A 20,696-nucleotide genomic window follows, 5' to 3' on the forward strand; every position below is an offset into this window, starting at 1 on the left:
TCAGGATCAGCTTGGCAGAGCCATTTCTCCAGACATGAGATGTTTGAAATCTAGCCCAGGTTTTAAGACATGCATCCTGGTTTCTACTACTGATAGGATGTGGTATGCAAGGGAAGGGCAGAAGCTGTCTAGGTGTGTTGTGGGACCAGATGATGTCTGTACAGTGGAGCTGTCATGGGTGTCAGTATTGCTACAGGTAAGGGGATACCTGCACTGTGCTGACCCCTGGTCCTGTGTTGCAGGCTCTTGCTGTGACTTGCGTGAACACCTCTGCAAACCACACAATCGAGGCCTTAACAACAAGTGTTATGATGACTGTATGTGCACTGAAGGTGAGTCCAGCTCTTTGCTCCCTGTCTTGGTTTAAAAGACAGGTGTCTGCCAAGGAAGGTGAGAACCTCCCTTGGAATGGAAAATACGACCCCCTTCCCTCCAAATTATTATAGCTTTGAAATTACAGGGTGTCATGGGTTGAAGCTGGCCAAATGCCAGTGCACCCAGTGTATATTTTTCCTAATGAACTACTGTGAGATGTGGTCATGAACAGAGCAGAGCAGGCCTAAAACTTGAAAGAGAAAGAAAATTTTATTAACCTATATAACAACAGACAATAGACAAGAAAAGAAAACGCAAACACCCAAAAGCAGAAAAGAAAACCTCCCAGAACACTTCTTCTCCTCCCCCCAATTTCCATCCCTTGCATGCTCTAACAGTTAACACTAGCACATTACCCTCATCTAATTGCTTAAACCTTCCACAACCCTGGGTTCCCAATCCAAGGTATCATCCCTTAAAAAAACAATCTTCAATCCATCCAGGGAGAGAGGAGTCTTTCACCGAAGGTGTCAACATTCAAACCTGACCACTGATTGGTTTGACCTCAGCTTCCTGAAAAAACTCATTTCCCCTCAAACCAGGACACTGGGCTTTCAGGCAAAGATCTGGAAAAAGGAATAACAGTTCCTTACTAGTATATATATGTACAGCAAGACAAACAAACCCCAGCAATGGTCACACAACAGCCAAACCCAGAGCGCAGCCCCGGCGCTCTCCGGGCAGGCTCCTTCCCCTGGGTGCAGTTCCGGGCACGGCCAGCAGGGGCGCTGGGGGCTCCGGGCTGGGCAGGGCGGCTGCGGGGATTCCCCGCGGCTGCAGGGGGCGCTGGAGAGAGAGAGAGACAGACAGACAGACAGACAGACAGACAGACAGACAGACAGAGATTGAGAGAGAGAGAGAGAGAGAGATTGAGAGAGAGAGAGAGAGAGAGAGAGAGAGAGCGAGAGCGAGAGAGAGAGCAGAGGGGCTCCCGCTGCAAACTCACGGGGAGGGCTGGTCCTGGTGCCCCTCTGGATGGCAAAATGGACTGCAGCAGGCACCTTGGAGCAGCAGGCTGGAACAACAGAGGCGAGCAGACCCCGCAGGGTGGCAAATCGAATGGTAGCACTTAGCCCCAAGCAGTGGCAGAAGCCAAAGCAGCGGTGGGAGGGGGTCCTGGTGGATGCTGGGTGGATGCTAAAGGGTAGCAAAATGCCCCAAGCAGTGGCAAGAAACTGCAAGGGCTGGATGGGGCTCGCTCCTTGGCACAGATCACTGGTAAGGAGTGCCCGGCTGGGGTCCTGGCACAGCACACACCAGCTCTGGGCTCCCAAGTGGCAGAGGAGCAAGCTGGCAAGCCCTTGTCACAGTGCTGAAGAAAAAAAAACCCACGAAAATGAAGAGGCAATAAAAGAAAAAGGCAAAAACCACAGGGAAGCAAGATCTCAGGTCAGACCCACCTTACCATGTGGCTGCCTCGCCAGTCACCTCCACTGGAAGGAAGTGCAGTCCCGGGTCTGCAACACCTGTGGGATCCTGGGCTGTCCCTTACCCATGATGATATTCCCGGAGATGGGGGAGGTAGTGACAAAACAAAACCAAAAGCAAACATGGTTATGGGATATAAACCATCTCCAAGACACTCCCCGACTTTGTAGCATTTACTTGGAATAGGGGTTTGTGTGTGAAAACAGGAGCCAAGCTCTCCTGTTCTTAGGCTCTCTCTGCCACTGACTCACAGTGTGACTATTGAGTCTTCTAGGATATCTTGTTTTCTCTCTTGTTTTTTTCTTGACTCCTGATGTCTACCAAGCTAACAGAAGAAGCCACAATATATTAACATTTCAGTGGTGCTTTCAAGTATCACAGACTATGAAAACACTGTTTTGTATGACCTTGTGCCTAACGTGGCTTTCCCAAGTTATTTCAACTGAACTTGTGGCAATTTAGTAGATGTGGGAAGGACTCAGGCTTTTGTTTCTTAAAACTATTTCTGAAGAATCTGCAGAAGCCCTTGCTAGGCAGGTGCATTATGAAGGTGTTAAAAGGCACTCTTCTAGTCTAAACATGTCCAGGATCAGCTCCAGGCACTGAGTCTTGCCTGCCAGAACAAAACTCTGTTTGCCAGGTTTTGTGACCTGCATTAGGTCACCCAATGATTTGACCAGGCTGTTTGCCTATTTTTCACCCAGTTAAATGGACAGCTTTCCTGGAGGTGCAATGTTAAATGATAGTTTTCACCTTGGGTGTGTTGTGTAACACCACAAGATCCTAATCAGAGATGACCTTCTGATAGATTATCTTTAAAACATGTTTCTGCAATCCGTAATGAAGCTGCCCCAGGCCCTGCTTTATCCTTAAGATAGTTATAAGTTGATAGCAAATCTTGTGTAGCATAAAAAAGATCCCCAGAGATGGAAGATCCAGGTAAGATAAACAAGAGGCTTAGATAACAGCAGAGCTATGATCTTGCATGCTCTCCTTCCAGGAGGCCAGATTGCCCTGGTTTGATTGGTAATGAGAGGCACAAACCCAACTTTTTATGGTAACTGGACTCAATGTAGCCCAGGCACGTAATTCCAGGACTGCTCTGTGACATCATCTGGGCCTACAGTGTACAACCAAGGACAGTTTTAAGCTATCTTATTACAAAAGCTATAAATCCTCTGCTGCCTGCTCTGGAAGTTAAAAGAGCTGCAGTTTCTAGAACAATCAAATCAGCTCCTGCCAATCCCAATGACGAGGTCCTGCACTACTGAAAAGCAGGGTTTTCATGAAAATTATTTACCCATGGGCTGTATCCTGTCTGGCCCAAGTAGTTATGCATTCTGGTGTAACAAAGCCAGACAGAAACACCATAAAATCTACTTCTTGGGGTCAGAAACCAAATAGTTACCATGACCAGATGCTCCCATTACCCTCCACTGCCATGGGAGAATATGTACTAATGGTTTTTAAAAATAAAACACCTTTTTTCCCCTTCATACTCACCCGTGCTTCCTTCAGACCCTGCACACTGAGCATCTAAACCAGAGAAATTAACGGAGATGAGCAGTGGGCTCTGGATTGGACCTCCCACTAATAACACTTCAAAGTCTCTTCTCCCTTGAAGCTTCAAGGAAATAAATAGCAAAGGGAGGTCTCTAGTCATTGCTGCTGCACATTAAGTCTGTAGTAATTTCCCAATGGAGAGATTGCTTAGACAGTAATGGGAAGTAATAGGGGGAAACCAAGCAGGGCTTCCATAAAATCACTGGAAACAATTGGAATAATTCATTGGTATTTCATGAAGCCCTCGAAACCTGCCTGAACAATGAATCCCAAACCAGAACAGTGAGCCAAACACAATGCCAGTGCCCAGAGAGCAATGTGCCTTGTCTGTGTGAGGCATTTCTATTCAACACAGCACTGGGGCTGTCCCCAGTGCAGCAGTACCTGAGGCAGAGACAGCTGGTGTTACTGCTGTGGTGAGCCCTGCTCCTCACTTTTGCGTGTCTTTTCCGTAGGGCTGCGCTGTTATGCCAAATTCCACCGTAACCGAAGAGTGACCCGGAGGAAAGGGCGCTGTGTGGAGCCTGAATCAGCCAATGGAGAGCAGGGATCCTTCATTAATGTTTAGGAGAGTGGGGCATCTGCCTGTATGGTCAGGAGCTGGGGTCAAACTGTTTATACCTAGCAGTGGGAATTAGAGGAAAAAGTTGAGCAAATGATGGAAGCTGCAGGCTCGGAACATGCCAGGTCCCAGCTAGACTGAAACTCATGTTCATTATAAATAGAATGGCAACAGCCTTTTCCATAACAGGACTGCACTCCCTGTCCTTTCCCTCTGCACATTCCTGCCACTGAATTGAGTCCCCCTCTCCTAGTTAGTAAGCAATGATCATGACTCCCATTCTGATGGTCCTGACAGAAAAAGGCTCTGCAATTTCATCTCCTCCTCTCCAGAGAGGCAAGATATGGAAGATCCTTCAGGGAAAAGGGAATATGAGCTCAAACTTTACCCCTTAATTATTGCTTGAAAATAAAGCTAGACAGATCCTCCTTAGGGACTGGAAGTTCCTAGAGGAGAGGAATTTGTAGCATCCAGGTGGAATCAGAGATGGGAAATGGGTCCTCGGGAAGCTGCCTGCCTAGGTCAGAAAGGATCCTCTGGCAGATCTCTTGCTGTCTCCCTTTTTCACTGCTCCAGACATCTTCCCTAGCTGTCACACACTACCACTTCCTACCTGTCATCTTTGGGACAATCCAATCCCACTCCATCCTTCCTTCCTTTCTTGCTTTCAGAGAACCACCTGGTTTCTGCAAGGATGGGACAAGACATCCCAGCCTGTAGCTCTCACTCATTTAGCTATCCTGCCAAGTCTGATAATTTAAATTATTATTTTTAGAAGCTTTCTGGGGAAGTGATAGTTTTCCTAGTGAGCCAAAAATAAAGTTTTTGGTAACAGGAGATAGGACAGGCTGTTCCATTGTAGTAAAACCTGTGACATGTTGCATGTGTGTTTGTGTGATATGTAAATAAAGATATGATGGATATCCTTTGTGCAACTCTTCTGCTTTTTGACTGCACCCAAGGATGTGGAAGAGCCAGAAAAGCCTATAAGGAAGTCAGTCAGCAGGTAACACTGATGACTTGAGGTCACACAGAACAATTGTGCCACTGGTAGAAAATTTTCTCTGCCCAAAGTTGCCTGTATTCTCACTCAAATTGCAGGTAACTGTTTCTGCCTAGTGTAGCCAGCCAGATGTTTTAAACTTCTTTACATTAATATTTAATTACTGGCTTCAGTGATATATTGGAGCAACAAAAGCTACCTGGAGAAGTGGTAGCTGGTGAAGGAGTTCTTTGCCTCTGCTAACAGCCCAATACCCTGACTTCTCTGGGGAGGCAGCTGTGGAGCTTTTTATAGCCAGGAGCCTGGAGATGTATAGCACTTTCTTTAGGAACAGAAATATTAATTGTGGTGCTGTGGGCAGAATCCTCTTTACACAGCTTCCCTAAACTCCCTGTGTTCCATTGAGTTAGTCCAACTTCCAGTTTGCAATCCTGTTTATGCTGTGGTGCTGCTTTGCAGGGTGTATTCACTCAAAGATGTGAGCGTTACACTTTACATCTCTAATATCATGAATGCCCACTCATGGCCACAGAGAGATGCTGTGAATACAATGTCACCTTTGACCTGTGCACACCTGCTAGAGGAGGAATTGGTATGGGAACACTTAGGCAAAACCTGCCACAGGGTTGGATGTAGCTGTTTAGATTTCTGTTTACAGCATGACAGTCTTAGCACAAAAGACAGAAGTGAAGGAAGGTGGTTTGCCTTCAGCTCAATGCCACAGCAGCGAGGATTCAGTTTGTTAACCCGGGGAGAGCAGTGCAGCCCCTCCTTCAGCCCAGATGCAGAATAGTGGGTGGTGCTGCCAGTGCCATTGTCAGTGGAAGCATAAAGGGAAAAAAGGCTCCTAACTGATCACATTCAATTGCAGAGCTCTCAGCCTCTGGTCTATGTGACATGGATGAGAACCACATGCACAGGCACGATCAAAACCAGGTTTGATGTCACACTGCTCTTTAGTGTAGGAGCTGAGATCTGGGGGGAACAGTGCAACTGAAAGTGAGCAGGAAGATTTGCAGGGATCTTTATCCTTGGTGATGCAGGTATTCCTTGCCTCTTACACTACACATGGGATCCTTGTAGGATCATGGACAGAGTTTGAGGCAAGACTGTTTCACAAATCATGTGAAATACAAGCAAGTCTGAATTTTGTCAGTGCTTTCAGACTCTGAAAGGAGAGTTACTCCTTCAGTTCTTGCTTTTTCAGCCTTCAGTCTGCTATTAACTCCAAATGTAAAGCACAGATTATTCTTAATTGGTGGGATTAGTTAAGGTCAGTGAAAATTCAGTTAACTATTATCAGTCAAGTCAGGGATTACTGGATTGATTGCTCACACTGGAGTTTCAGAAAGAGAGCCTGTGACCAAGTGCCATTCCTGCTGAGTCAAGCTGTGGTGGTGCAGATGTGGAGCAGGAAGGGTGAGCAGTGGTACAGGCACATGCTGCATAGCCACAAAGAATCAGCCTCAGTTATGGATCACCCAGATCAACTACTGACTTCACAACTGCAGTGCAAAGGAAAGCTGTTGAGTAAATCCCATGCAAAGATGTGCAATGCAAGAGCAGCCTGTGATGTAAAACCCCAGGGCAACATTTTTACAAGTCCAACCCACTCATGAGCACAGCAAAGCTTTTTAGTGCCACTCTGTGCTGTCTCAAAGGCATGACAGCAGCTGCAAAGCATCACCATCATGGGCTACTTTTAGCAGCTTTCCCCTTCCTTCCCAGTATCTCATAGTCACTGTGCTGTCAGTGACATTTTTGCCTTTGGGGGCATGAGGTCTGAACAAGAGAGAGATACAAATGTCAAGCAAGACTTGATTTATGTGTTCTTCTCAACTGATTGTTTAAGAAACTCAAATTAAAAATACACACAAGCTCAGCTTCTCTGCTGCCCCCAGAGAATTTTAGTTGGAGCTCTTGCAAGATTGTCCATTGTCTTGAAAGGACTTTGGACCAGGCCCAAACCAGCCAAAGCAGGGTTTCGTACAATAATTTCTAAAGTTAATCACAGAGCATGCATGCAAGAAAGGTGAGTGACAAAGTGCCACCCAAAGTCCTGCTCTACAGCTACTGCTGTTAGTAGCCTCTGAGAGTCCAAGGGTTATCACTTGGACTGCTTTAAACTGCTTCTCCAAGGGTGAGAATCATTAAACACAGAAAAGAGAGAACAGCATGCTGATTTGACAATCATTTCAGCAGCTGCCTGTTCTGCAAATGCTGTTGAATCTTGGGGATGTTGCTGGTATTGTTGCCAAAATTATGACTGCAAGAGAGGCAAGGAGTACAAGCACAAATTAAAACACTTGGGAATCATTCTGTCTCAGGTCTGTAACAGTCTGCATTCATTTTCACTTGGAGGTGTTTTATTGAAACCCTCTCTCTCCCCTTCCTCCCCCAGTAATTACCCTGCTGTAAATCCAGTGTGTGAAAGTGCTTCAATTTGAAACCCATGCTATACCAAATTATTCACATCCAAACCAGTCACCCTCTGCTACATGAAGCCTGGAAAGAACATTGCTTTCATATTTTTTACCAGAAAAAAACCCCGAGGGCTGTTGTTTTCTTGGAATGTTCTGAGTGAGCATATGTACTCCATAAAACCACTTCTGGTGTGTCAGTTCATTTTCTGGAGTGTCAGTGAATCTTGAAGAGTGGTCTCTCAATGATATCTCAAAGCTCTAGCTAGATTTTAGAAAATCAGAGGAGAAGCTTGTTGCTGCTGAGATTGGGAAGGACTTCCAAGTGCAATTTTCAAGACACCACATTAATGTGACCCTCTCCACTCCACAAATCACATTGTCACAGTCTGTTTTGCAGTGCCATTCCAGGAGGAGGTTTTCCACCAGCATTAAAAAATGTATTCAGTTTCTCCTCCAATCCAGATAATGATTCTGTTTGCTGATTTCCCACTGGGATTTAAAAAGGAGTTTGTAGAAGCAGGCAACTTCTATATGCCCTTCTCACTATTTATTCAGAAAGGCTCTGTGGCTAATACATGAATTTGTGCTGAGCTGGTGCCTTCATTGCTCTCAACTCCATAGGCAGGGGCAAAATTCAGAGATACTGGTGTCAGCTGCAGCCTTTAGTTATCTTCAGACTAAACCCCTAGAGAGGAGAAGAAGGGCAGGACTATGAGAGGTGAGCTTGTCTCCACCTTCATAGGCCAGGTAAGGCCAGCAGCAATTGTATCAACCCACTCACTTCCATGGAATTGCTAGCACCTTACACACTAAGGTACAGTGTCCTGAAAATGCAAAGGGAAGCACTTCTGCCTTATTAGCCTCACTTTTATGCTATCAGGAGGGGATCCAGCTGTGTATTAGGGTTTTATTCAGTCTGCACAAGGCAAACCAATAGATTTTTAAAAACAATAGATTTTGCATGAAGCAGCTAATTGCTGGGTATTGGTTGCAGTGAGCTGGACTCACCTGGAGCAGTCTTCTAGTCACAAAAATCTCTTTATCCAGTCTCCTGGGTCACCTGCTTCTCCCTACAGGTCTTCTTTAACTTGCTGCTTCTCTTCCTTGCCTTCTTGTATTGCTTTATCAGACCTGGGGAAGGGGAGAGAGAGTGGGTTACACATAGAGGCAATTTACAAGGCACAAGCAGCACAAAGTAGAAATAAAAAACAAGGAACCCCCAGATCACACAGGTGTGAGAGACATAATAATGCATAATGTCAGTCATAGCTCCCATTGTTTTCATATCCATGAGATCATTAAGACATTTCTAAGTCCCTTGCGTCCATGACATGCAAGCCCAGGATATAATAAGCAGGGATGAATTAACTGCATGATACATGGATGAACAAAATGAAGTAAAGTGCTTTTATTGTACAAGGGGAAATGCTTTGCATTAAACAGTGTTATCAATTCAAATTATGGCTCACACTGCATAAATGATAATGAGACTCTGTCTCAGGCTGAGTGAGAATGCTGAAGGGAGCAAAGACGCCCACATGCTGCTGCATCCAAATAGTGCTTATCGTTCAACAGGGACAGTGGGATTTGTCTTCATAACAAACAGTTCTCCTTTGACAGGTCCTTGTCTTGGCAGAAGGGCATCCTAGCGCACTTCACACACAGCACTGAGCCAGCAGTATGGCTATTCAGTCTCTCTATCTTTCCCCCCATCACAAGTGTCATATATTTTTGTCATTTATGTTGAAATCCAGTCATTCCTTGACATTACTAGAACCACTAGCATTGATCTCATTTGATACCACATCTGTAGACAGAGGCAGGACTTCCCTGCAAGACAGAGTAATGTGTCCATGCAAGACACAGTAATGGAAGTGAAGTCACAGCTCATGTGTCATGCGGCAATAGATGAGTTATATTTCAATCTTGCATTTGAAAATGACACATTCAGAGATTCCTGAGGGGACTTTCACAGCCTTTTTGGGTTTTTTACTGTTGTTCTGAGCTATGCAGCCAGTCAGTTTTATCCTGATGCTTCCTAGCATTTTCTAGGTAATTTCATTTTGGCATTTAATGCTTTGCCTTGGGAAATCTTGATGTGTGCTGCACACAAGCAGTCAGTAGCACTCAGGTCAAGGACAGGCTGAATAATGCTACATTTGTGGCTTGTTTGAGAATGTCTGAGGGTAGGTTCAGCCCTGCACAGTTCTCACTGCTTGAACTGGAAATGGGACTGAAGGATGATTCATGCATTTCCACATCCAACTTCTGCAATGAACCTCTGACCCGGCTAATTTCTCAAGAGGCCCCATCTTTTCTGTAAGAAGGAAAAATGACAAGAAAGGAACCGACCTAGTGAGACATTTTAGTCTTACACTGCAGACAGCACACATTGGGCAAGGATGGGAGCGTTTGAGGAGTGTCATCATGAAGTCTGGAATCTGTAATTTCATTTGCCAAACTTGGGGAGAAGGCTGCTAGTGTGAACTGGACAGGAAATGGTAAGTCATAGCTGAACTGTGTGAGGTTGAATTGGTCACTTACCAACTTCTCTAGCTCAAAAATGAAACCAACTTTCTTTCGGAATAAGAAATTAAGAACTTGTCATTTATACCAGGTTTTTAGGCAAAGGGTTCAGTCATCTAGTTGAGGGAAAAATCCAGGGCCAAAGGAAGCAACTTAAGTACCTGCTAGCCATCCTAGCTACCTGGCCCAACCCCTAAGACTGACCTTGACTTATATGTTGGGTGACATAGCTGAGCATAATTAACATCTTAAAATAATCTTTTTATTAGTGTCTATCAACAGGTTTTTTGTCACTCCTCACATTTGGTCACACCGCTGATAGATATATGCACAAAACCTCTCTTCCTGCAGAAAGCTGCTAAGTCCTTGCATGCATTAGCTTTCCTGGACACTGATTACAGTCAAAGTATAATGTTCAATCTTGTCTCACTACATTGAATATGCAAGCAGCAGGAAGAGTTTGGATGGGTGTTTTGAGCCAACAAACTCATTTGTACAGACTTTGGGTGCTTGCAGCCAAGAAATTGATCTGTGCATATTTTTAACTTAGTGGTGGCTTTGGAAACAACATCACAGAATTGTTAGGGTTGGAAGGGGCCTCTGGAGATCATCTAGTCCAGCTCCCTGCCACCCCCTCCCCCTGCCAAGGCAGGGTCACCTGGAGCAGGTGACACAGGAACATGTCCAGTTGGGTTTGGAATGTCTCCAGAGAGACTCCATGCCCTTCTCGGGCAGCCTGTCCCAGCGCTCTGCCATCCTCAACGTAAAGAAGTTCTTTCTCACGTTGAGCTGGAACTTCTGGTATTTTAGTTTATGCCCATCGTCCTGCGGCTGGGTACCACTGAGAAAAGTCTGTCACCATCCTCGTGGGACCCGCCTTCGAAGCATGAACGAGATCAGAAGCCGTGCGGTTCACATCGGGTAGGCAGAGCACCCGGACTGCCCCCTCCGCTGGAACACGCCTGCCCAGCCGCCACTCCAGCAAGCGAACTCCGACAAGCGAACTCCGACAAGCGAACTCCGACAAGCGAACTCCGACAAGAGAACTCCGACAAGCGAACTCCGACAAGCGAACTCCGACAAGAGAACTCCGACAAGAGAACTCCGACAAGAGCCCCCAGGCACGGCCCGGCCCCGCCGGCCCCGCCCGCCGTGTCCGGGCGCGGGCAGGGCGGCCCGGGGCGGTGTCCCGGCTCTGCCCGCCCCGGGTCGGCCCCGGGCCCGGCCCTGCCCCACGTGAGCGGCCCCGCCGGCGGTGCCGGGGCTGCTGCGATGGAGCTGCCGGCAGTCAGCCTCAAGGTAGGGCTCCCCCGGGGCTCGGGAGGGCGGCTGGGGGCTGCCGGGGCGGGCTGAGCCGCGGGCGCTCGGGTCGGCCCTCCGTGTACCCCTCCTCTCCTCTCGCATGTTCTCCAGCCGTGTGCCCTCTGCAGATCCTGGCTGAGGCCCTGCTCCGAGCTCCGGAGCCCTCTGAGGAGGAAAAACTGAAGTTTCTACTTTTTAAAACTCACGGGCAAAGGCTGAGAAGTTCTGAATGCCATGAAGCCGAGTCGGGGGAAGCTTAGATTGGATATCAGGAGAATGTTTTCCGCAGAGGGTGATCAGGAGCTGAACCGGCTCCCCAGGGCAGTGGTCACAGCACCAAGCCTCTCTCAGTTCAAGGAGCATTTGGACAACGCTCTCAAGCATAGGGTGCAATTCTTGGGGTGTCTTGTGCAGGGCCAGGAGTCGATGATCCTCATGGGTCCCTTCCAACTCAGCGTATTTTATGATACTTGATTAAACCCACCGGGTGGTGACTCCAAGGTTCGTTCTTACTTCGGGGACATTGCTGAAGGGGCCAAGGACTGGCTATTAACTAGTGTCCGTGGGTTTCCAGCTCAGCTGACCAGAGCTAAGCCAAAATAAACACTGCACAAGATTGCCGAGGAGACAAAGTTTTTGCTTGTCAGGCAAAGTATCTTAGAAAAATAACCCCACTTAATTGGGGGTTATCATCTAAAAGATAACTTTAATTGCTTCTCTGCTGGGGAGGGCAGGCTTCATTTGAGGGCACTTTGGACATTTCAGTGAATATCTGATAACCAGAGAAAGGAGATGTGAGACTTCAGTTATGTTACATTTTTCACTTCTGGAAGAAGCACTCCCTTGCTGACAAGCCAGTGGATGTTAAAATCACACTTTGTTGCTTTTGATATTGATATTTGATTCTGATGTCTTCTGTGCCACCAGACATGTGACATTCTCCTCTATTTTTTTTTTTGTCTTTCACATTTTCAGAGCCCTGAGATTTCTAGGTGTGTGTCCTTTCCCAGCTTCACTACTTTTTGATTTCATTTGATACAGCATGGTTCAGGTGCTTTCTTTGGTTAAAGCTTTGCCCAGAGAGTGAAAACATCATGGATCACATCAGGGTTTTGGTTTTTTGGGTTTTTTTTCTGGTGATTTTTAAAGCTGTGAGCAGTGGCCTTCATGAGGCTGCCTATGGGTTGGATGGGAGAATAGTATTATCTCAGCTACCATTATTAATTCAGCTTTGTACAGGACAGCTTTTGTGTGGCTGTATGGAATAACAGATTTGTGTTCATGTAATGATGAATACCCCTCTTACTAGTTCACCGAGAAAAGCAACTTCCCTTGTTAGAGGCAAGTAAGCAAATGGGTTTTTCAAGGCTCAGCGTGGATTATATTACATTCTAGAAACTAGCTGATACTTTGCTCTGACAAGTTTGGACTATTGTGTGATTCCCAGGGCACTAGGAAGATTAAAAGATCTTGCCTTCTGCTTTGTTTTTTAACTTGGTTTGATTAATTTTTTTCCCATGCTAAAACAACAGTGAAAACTAAGGACATTTAATTAAAAAGTTTGAGAACATGAAATACATGTTCTACCATGGGAAATGGAAAGTAAAACTAAAATGTTGCCTTTCTTCTCTTGTTTCAGACAACCATTCCCCAATCTCTTACTAGATAAGCATGAGTTTGTCCTGGGGAATGTTTTCAGCATTAAAAAAATCCTTCCTGTCAGGTCTGCCAGTTCTGCTCTGAGCTGCAAAGACAGGAATAGGGAGTTAATAGTTTACCTACACTTCATACTGTTTCTGAGTTAGGGCCTGATTCCCTGGAAAATACCACAAAGGTGGGGAAGATTCTTACTCAGAAGGGGCCTGGAAATAACACACACTGCTGCTATTCATTGGCATGATCTGCTTCCCGGTTCTGTGAGATTATGAAGATGAACCTTGTGATAGAAGTCATTCCAAGAAAGCTGCATGACTGAGCTGTGTTTGTGCCAGGATGCAGCAGTATCTTAGCCTCGGGGTGTCTCTTAAAGCTGCTTGCAGAGCTATGAAATTATTGTAGCAGGCTCTGCCCTGGAGTGGGTGGGGACCATTCTCACCAAACAGGATCTGTAAGAGCCATGCTCAGCAAAACACGGGGGAAGCAGCACAGCCATGACAGCTTGACACTTATGATTATTGAAATAACCATGCAGAGCCTCGAAATACAACGTTTGACTTTGATCAAGCCTAGACAATGCCCTACAATCCGTGTGCCTGGAAACACACATTTTGTGCTTAGGCATTTTTAAATGCTAAGTCACGGAATCAAGGAATAATAGAGATGTCTGTATGTCATGTGATTAAACCTTCTGATCAAAGCAAGGCAAATTGCAAAGTTAGATCAAATAGCTCAACTGAAAAATCAGCTGAGTTTTAAAATAAGAACAGAGCCATGACAGCCCCATTGGATAGCCTGTCCCACTGCTTAAGCACTCATTATTATCACTCTGTTATATTAATGAGGAGCATCCTCACAGGTGGCCACTCAGATTCATATTTTGGTTTTGTGTGTTCTCAGGTGAATGTCGCTCACAGAGTAGGTGAGCTCACTCTGAAATAGAAAGTAAAGTAAAATAGAAATTTAGATACAACAAGAAAATAATTGTAATTTGGAACTGTTTCATTTTTAACTTGGTCAAAATTCAACCTTGTGTTAAGTTCTGTGCTGAAGCATGTTTAAAGGAGTTCCTATTCCAAACAGTTTCCCATCTAATGAGACCCTGGCAGACCCAGGCTCTTTTTATGCTTGGCAATTAGTTCCATCACATGCTGGGATTTGCAAAGGAGGTAGGAATTCTCCTTAGCTCTCCCCAGTTTCGAAAGGGATGCTTTTAATTACATGGCCATCATTTTTCCCAGAAGAGATGGGGACAAAGGACCCACGTTTATTTTTTGTTCTCACCACTAGTTCAAGTCTTAGGAGTCATTTCCTCAAAAGAAGAAATGTATGTCTGTCTTAGCTACATGCTTAAGTCTTTGGACAGATGGAAAAAATTTAAATTCTTCTGCTGTCTTATCAGGAGACTGCCTGCAAATTAACTAACCTCACATAGTAACTGTAGCTTTTCATTAACACTGTATTTTCTATGTTAAAGCATACCAACACCACCAGCCAATTCCATAGTGCACTGAAAAACTGTCAGGTGAATTGGACTAATAACTAAAAAGGGAATATCTCAGTTTTATTTCAGTAGTCACTCATAGTACCAGCCCTAGGTTACCTGACTTTATGCTGATAATTAAACATACTTCATTATTTAGTAACTGCAGTATTGATCTAGACAGCTTTTAAAAAAAAACCCACCCTGCCTAATTATGTTAACTGGTGAGCCTTGAGGGGTCTTGTGGGTATGTAACATGCAATTAAATACTACCTAATTAAGAATTTTCCTGATGTGATAGTCTCTTGAGTAAACACTATTTGCATGTCTCCATTCTTATCCAGGAGCATCTTGTATTTTACCGATTAGCAGTTTTTCCATTGTGTCTGTTGTACAATTTGGGAGAAGGGGAAGCGTGAGGGCTGGTGAAGCATTTTGTAAGCTTTCATGAACAATTAAAAAATTAATTAATAAAAATCTGTGTAAGCAGTGTTGGAATTTACAGCAAAGTGTAGTGAGTGCTCAGCAGTGTGCTGGGGCACTGCAGTGAAGGAAGAGCAGGAAGTAAATAATTTGTATTGTGGTATCCTGGCAGAGCAATGTGAGCCACAGCAGCTGGGCCACCCCTGCTTTCCTGACTGTGCTTCACTTATGTCACAGCTTCACTCTCTTCTCCAACTAGTTTTGTTTTAAGTTAGAGCATGGGGAAGTGTTCTAAGTCAAGGAATCTAGCAGGGTGTCAGTAGATTTTACTTTCTTTTTGTGTCTTAATGCTCCTGCATACAGCTTTCCTGTGTCCACTGAGTAACGCGGGCTTTTGCTACGTACTCATTTCTCAATTTCCTTTTTTTTCCTTTGGCAAGGAGTGTGCTTCAGAGACGTTTTGATAATGTGGGTATGCTTTTTTTAACAGCAAGGCCAGCAGAAATGCCAATTTGAAGCTTTTCTCACAGCTAGGAAAGAATAAAAGCATGCCTGTATCCCATGGATCCTCTGATGTGTCCAGACTTCAGCCATTTAGTGAGGCTGTTAATGGAGCCTGTCTTCCATATTCTTGTTTTCACAAATGTTTAGAGAGCAAATATGACTGATCTCCCTTTGCTGGAGTCACCAGCAGGCTATAGATGTAAAAAAACCTGAAGTGATATGCTGTTGTTCCCATTCTGAATGAACATGTAGGGTATGTTTCCTTGGTTACAAAATGGTAAGTGGTGGTGAAGAGAATCCTTGTATCAGTTATTCCAATATGATCCTTCTTGGATTTGTCCCATTAAGCACAAGGACCGGGATCGTTAAAGACACGTGCAAAGTACAGAATTTGTGACAGCATTATCTTACTGCTGCTCAGGGCACTGGTGGCATTTGGACCTGGTGAAAGAGCTGTGTGCTCTGGCAGGATCAGGTTCACAGAGTCCTGGAAGAAGCCTTCAAGTCTGTTAATACTGCAGTGAGGTTGGACCACTGCTCTAAACAGACTGGAAGGAGGTAAAAGAAGGATTTGCTGAGGACTGGAGTGAAATTCTTGGAGCTGTAGGCATGGCTGTCCATGGACTTTTTGGTGGTGGGATGCCAGACTGGTCATGTATAAACTGTGCTAGCACAGCGTGAATCAGTTTGCCTGGCTTTCTGTGCAAACTCTTCTAGAGTTCCAAAATTAATAATCCATTTAGAAAGGGCTAAGTGGTCCCTGATCAGCTGTCAGCAGAGCTGACAAGAATGAATGACTACAGTACAGCACGATAGGAAATACTCAGCAACAGATGTGGAGAAAAATAGCTTTGTCTTCACTGTCCCAATTGTCTCCCCATCTTTGTGCACTAGTTCATGGCTCCAGGGTACTCTTCTACTCATTCCTTGGGGACAAGATGGTGCTGTTTCATGTTGATCCTCCCAGAGTTCTCCCAACATGCTGACCTGTCTTCCTGTTTTGTTTTTCTCATAGGCTATCATTCTGGTACACTGGCTGCTCACAGTATGGTGAGTGATTAGTGTCTGGCCTGGGGGAGAAGAGGGTATTCCTTCAAACTAGGAATGGGATGTTCCCTGGGAATCAGCACTCCCTGTTTGTGCCTGTGTGCAAGATCTAAGAGTGAGGTGTTAGTAAGGGAGCAAGGATGAAACCAAACTGTTGCAGGCTTTGTAAATGTGAGCTTTTTTTGTTTGTTTTAATTGGCAGGGGATGCATGAATTACATGTTGCCACTCTCCTATGCCTGGGGGAATTTCAGTGTCCTTGCAGTGGGGATCTGGGCCATTGTGCAGCGAGATTCCCTTGATGCCATAACGATGGTGAGTTAAGAGTATTGGTCTCCCCAGGCTGCTCAGGGAGAGGGTGGAGGGCAGAGTCTTTGAGCCAGTCATGATTTTCAGCTGTTCCCAATACAGCAGCTCCCTTTTTGGGTGGGTTTGGGATTTTTTTAAGAGAGCATATAAATCTATGAGCTCTGTAAACCATGGTGAGAAGTATTCACGTCAATTATTTTTCTTCTCAGAGATGAGACATACTTGAATCCTCCGTTTTTTTGCCTGTTGTTGTGACTTGTAATGCCAGATGAGGACTCATTCAATATGCTTGAGTTGGAGGGGCTTTGTAAAACCCTTTTCTGAACATTGACTAGATTGGCAAACCAAAATAAACAATTCTAGAGCATATTATGAGAAGATATCTGACAGGAAAAGACACAAAATTCAAGCTCATTCATCTAGGAGTATCTGTCTGCCTGGGGCAGTAGCAAGAGGGCTGTGTGATACTGGGGTGAAGGATGATTGTGCAACATGGATCTCACAGGAAACAGATGCTGGCTGTTACTGTCAGTGGTTAAACCCGTGTTCTGCTCATGTCCCATTCTCTGTCCTTGTTTGCAGTTCTTGACTGGACTGCTGCTCACGGTCCTCACAGACATCATTCACATCTCTATCTTCTACCCTTCCCACGACTTCCTCAGTGATGTGAGGCGTTTCAGCATAGGCATGGCCATCTTCAGTCTCCTCCTCAAACCTGTGTCCTGCTATTTGGTGTATCGAATGTATCGGGAGCGTGGAGGAGAGTTCACCTTGAACATAGGTAGGATGCTTTTTCTGCTTCCTTGTCAGAGTGTGCCACTTCCTCAGGACTGCCTTGCACTTTGGACCCTTCAGCCTGAGCTCTGTGAAACTGGATTCTGCCTTCCTTTCCAGGCAGACAGGCTGCTTGCTCTGTCTTGCTCGTGTTTGTTCTCCCATTTTGTCATTCTGGTGTGGTTTTTGCCTTAAATTTATATTCTTTCTTTCTCCCCTTGCAGACCTGAAGTTTTTGACAGCCATTTTGCCCTCAGTGGTGTTGAGAGGCTTTTCCTCTCTTCCTCCTCCTGCATTTGTGTATGTTTGTTGAAAACTTTTGGGTGTCCTTTCTTTGCCAACCTTTTCTTTTCCTTCTGGGGGAGAGTAGAGGTAGTATTTCCTCTGGCTGGATTATGAACAAGAGGGAAATAAAGCTGGATTTCTACCTCCATGCTTTCTGTGGGCCTCCCATGTCCTATTTACCTCAATTGCTTTGGTCTTTGTTCCTCACGTGGACAATGGGAGTAATGTTTACCTGATGGGAGTTAGCTTGGAGACATTTAATTTTTCCCTGGTTGTATTTGATAATGCTAATGTGGAAAATTTGCCACAGAGGATGGGCTGTGGCTAGATATTCTGGATCTTGGTGAGCTTTGCCAAGCATTCCTGGTACTAGTTCATGCCTGGGCAGCTGCCAGGGATTGATTGTTTGCCAGGGATTGTTGTTTGAATTCATGCTGGCAAAACCTGCAGCCTGTCACAGTTCTGTTGGTCATCCTAAGAAGGCTGTGCAGGACAAAAGATGGTGTACCTGCATTACAGTGTCTGGAAGCTGTCTCATATCCTGCTTTGGTGGTAGCAAAGATCACACTCCTGTGGAAAGAGGTGTAAACCTGCAGAGGAGGAGAAGCCACAGAAGGAAACCATGGCTTAGGGCACTGTATGCTATTTGCACCTCTCTGCTAGTGGAGTGTGGATGGTGTCTCTGCCAGCTGCTTGTGAAAATCCTGATGGATAGGTCTTACCTAGGTCAGGAGGCATGTAAGTCACGTGCAGTGTCTTTTTTGTGTCAGTTTTTATTAGCTGCTCACTGTACTTGTCATTGGGAATCAACATGTGTATCCCATAGAAAGTGTAGGTATCAATTGAGAAGTTCATCTCTCTGCTTGGAATTTGGCAGCACTTCTTTTCAACCACACTATCCCAAACTGAGAGTCTCCTCTCAGGCACAGGTGGGAATTCAGACACTTTGTAGTTTCATATTCTCTCCTGAACTGTCATTCTTACAAGATTTTCAGTACTGTGTGTTTTGTGCTGAATGTGCTTGACAGATTTCCTCTCATTTTCCTGCTATCTGGCATTTTCTTTTGAACTCAGCAGTGTTGAAATTTTCATGGCCTTTTCTGTTTTGTTCTCCTTCTACACAAAGTCCCTCTTTGTTGCTTGGGAGCATCTTTGCTGCTTAGAACAAACCCCTCATAGTCTGGTGGCTATCTATGATTCAGGTTGCTTTCTCCCCATGGCAAATGCCTGGCCCATAGATAAAGAGCTGTCCATGCACATTCTCTGCCTTCTCTTTCCCTGCTCATCCCCTGGACAGTAACATGATTTTGCACAAACAAATTGTTCATAGTGCAGTTAGGAGCACTGTTGGATTCAAATTTTGTGCCACACTTGAGGGCTAGCTGCATTGTTGGGAAGAGTGGTTCATGGATGTATCATGCCTTTAAATCTGTGCTGTCAGCTAGCCACAGTTCCTGCAGCTTCTGGCTCTGTTCATTTTTCCATGAGCTCTCATACACTTTATCTTGCTGAAATACACTGTTACAGGAACTTGTGCTGCTGTGGGGTACTGTGGGTCTTGCTTTCCACACAACCATGTGGCTACTAAGAGAGTGGTTCTCAAGGAAAGAACAGGCATGTTGGAAGGATGGCTTTCCTTACCTCCTGCCTCTTTAGTGAGGATCACAGACCACACGTGCTGGGAGCTGGTAAAATGCGTGTTCCTGAGCTGTTGGTTTCTTCTTGAGCATTCAGTTCTTGTGCTTTTGCCTTTGTCCCAAGCTTATTCTCTTCCATCTGCATTCAGGTGTCAGCAGCGCAGGCCAGGACCGCAGCACCTACGAGCCCATTGATCAGCCAAACGTGCCTCCACAGTGGCCTTCGCCCAGCAAGGCAGCCCAGCCTCCCTTCTGAGGCCCCTGCAGCCCGCACAGACGCTGCCCTCGCCCGGCTCAGCCTCCCACTCTTCCCTGGAGCAGCATTTGCCACTGGGCAAACAGAAGAGCTGATGTTTCTTTTGCCTACCTAAGGGTTAGGCAGATGGGTTCTGCAGTAAGTCCAGAAGATCTTGGAGGTGTCATGTTAAGCACTGTGACTCACTGTAATCCCAGGACTCTCCTTTCCTCCCTCCCCCTCAATCCCTCCTCTGTACGTGTGACTGGGTGCACCTTCTGCAGCCTTCCAGTCTCTCACTGTGCTTCCTCTTCGTTATAAGAGAACCACTCAAAGTACTCCTGGACAAGCAATTTAGAAGGCTTATGGACTGCCCTAAAACAATACAGTGTAGCCTGAATTTATGCAGATATATTTCCAGGAGGCATCTAGGAGTTCCCAAGAGCTGTTTTTGATGGCATTATTTAACTTCTTGTGCTCCCAGTATCTGGTATTGGGTTTTGTTAACTGATGGTTTTATGCAAGTTGAATGTCCTTCAGGATACTTTGAATGACTGTTGAATATAGATTGTAGATCCTTTGTGCCTTGAAATATCCTTTTGCCTTCAGCTGCTTGTCTTAACAGAATTTGAAATGTTACATTTTTCTAAGAAAACTATAAAATGAACACAGTTTTTCTGTGATAGAAAAACTTACACTTGTCATTTATGTCTCATTTGAAAATATAGCTTTTCCTGAGGGCTTGGGACTGTAGCCAGGCCATCTGGGAGGGTCATGATGAGGGAAAGTCTGTGGAAAATTTGGTACATTTGGGAGATCCGGGAAGCAGAGCAAGGCACGAGTAACACTCATTTTACAGTGCCTCAAGGATACCTGTTTTGGGTCGGAGGTGCTAAAATCGGAGGATGCTAAAACCAGACCCCTCTCCTGGTTCAGGAGGGCATGAGGGGATTTATGGAGCTGCTGTGCCAGAGCATGGCTGTGCTGGCTTCACAGTGGGGCTCTCGTGGGGTCTCAGCGAGATCTCCTCACCCAGTGAGGTGCAACGCTCCAGCTGTTTTTGCTTTGTTTTTTGAAATCCTCGGGTCCTGCTGTGCCCATGGTTTTGGTGGTGAGGGAGCAGCTCCCCAGGATAACTTTTAGCCTGCCCAGGGCAGGTGCC

At 45.5% G+C, this 20,696-nt stretch overlaps 2 protein-coding genes and 1 long non-coding RNA gene across 6 annotated transcripts in view; 2 read left to right on the top strand and 1 right to left on the bottom strand.

Moving 5' to 3' along the window:
- The window catches only part of DRAXIN (dorsal inhibitory axon guidance protein), a 16,043-nt gene extending 11,197 nt beyond the window's left edge, over nucleotides 1-4,846 (top strand). For all 3 annotated transcript variants that reach the window (XM_063417592.1, XM_063417591.1, XM_063417590.1), the window contains 2 exons: nucleotides 243-332; nucleotides 3,822-4,846. In XM_063417592.1, the coding sequence (XP_063273662.1) occupies nucleotides 243-332; nucleotides 3,822-3,934 (203 nt within the window). In that variant the 3' untranslated portion in view covers nucleotides 3,935-4,846. The remainder of the gene's footprint in view (nucleotides 1-242; nucleotides 333-3,821) is intronic.
- Nucleotides 351-10,801, bottom strand: LOC134561030 (uncharacterized). Of its 2 annotated transcripts, none has more exons than XR_010082849.1 (3): nucleotides 10,664-10,801; nucleotides 8,363-8,485; nucleotides 351-941 (listed from the first exon to the last, which is right to left on the bottom strand). It is a non-coding gene; the product is annotated as an uncharacterized LOC134561030 (long non-coding RNA). The 2 variants fall into 2 exon arrangements; XR_010082848.1 differs by having other exon boundaries at nucleotides 10,539-10,682.
- Nucleotides 10,802-11,063: 262 nt separating this feature from the next.
- AGTRAP (angiotensin II receptor associated protein) lies at nucleotides 11,064-20,225 on the top strand. Its single transcript, XM_063417593.1, has 5 exons — nucleotides 11,064-11,179; nucleotides 16,264-16,298; nucleotides 16,498-16,609; nucleotides 17,186-17,384; nucleotides 19,449-20,225. The coding sequence occupies exons 1-5, from the start codon at nucleotides 11,153-11,155 to the stop codon at nucleotides 19,553-19,555; spliced, it is 480 nt and encodes a 159-aa protein (XP_063273663.1). The 5' UTR covers nucleotides 11,064-11,152; the 3' UTR covers nucleotides 19,556-20,225.
- The last annotated feature ends 471 nt before the right edge of the window (nucleotides 20,226-20,696 follow it).

Source organism: Prinia subflava, chromosome 21 (genome assembly GCF_021018805.1).
Source record: "Prinia subflava isolate CZ2003 ecotype Zambia chromosome 21, Cam_Psub_1.2, whole genome shotgun sequence".
In the NCBI taxonomy this organism is placed as follows: domain Eukaryota; kingdom Metazoa; phylum Chordata; class Aves; order Passeriformes; family Cisticolidae; genus Prinia; species Prinia subflava.

What these genes read in the sequence shown, in the direction of transcription:
- AGTRAP (XM_063417593.1), top strand. Translation starts at nt 11,153, where the DNA reads ATGGAGCTGCCGGCAGTCAGCCTCAAG. An exon ending in CACTGGCTGCTCACAGTATG is followed by an intron (nt 16,299 to 16,497) that starts GTGAGTGATTAG and finishes TTTAATTGGCAG; the next exon opens with GGGATGCATGAATTACATGT. An exon ending in CCCTTGATGCCATAACGATG is followed by an intron (nt 16,610 to 17,185) that starts GTGAGTTAAGAG and finishes CCTTGTTTGCAG; the next exon opens with TTCTTGACTGGACTGCTGCT.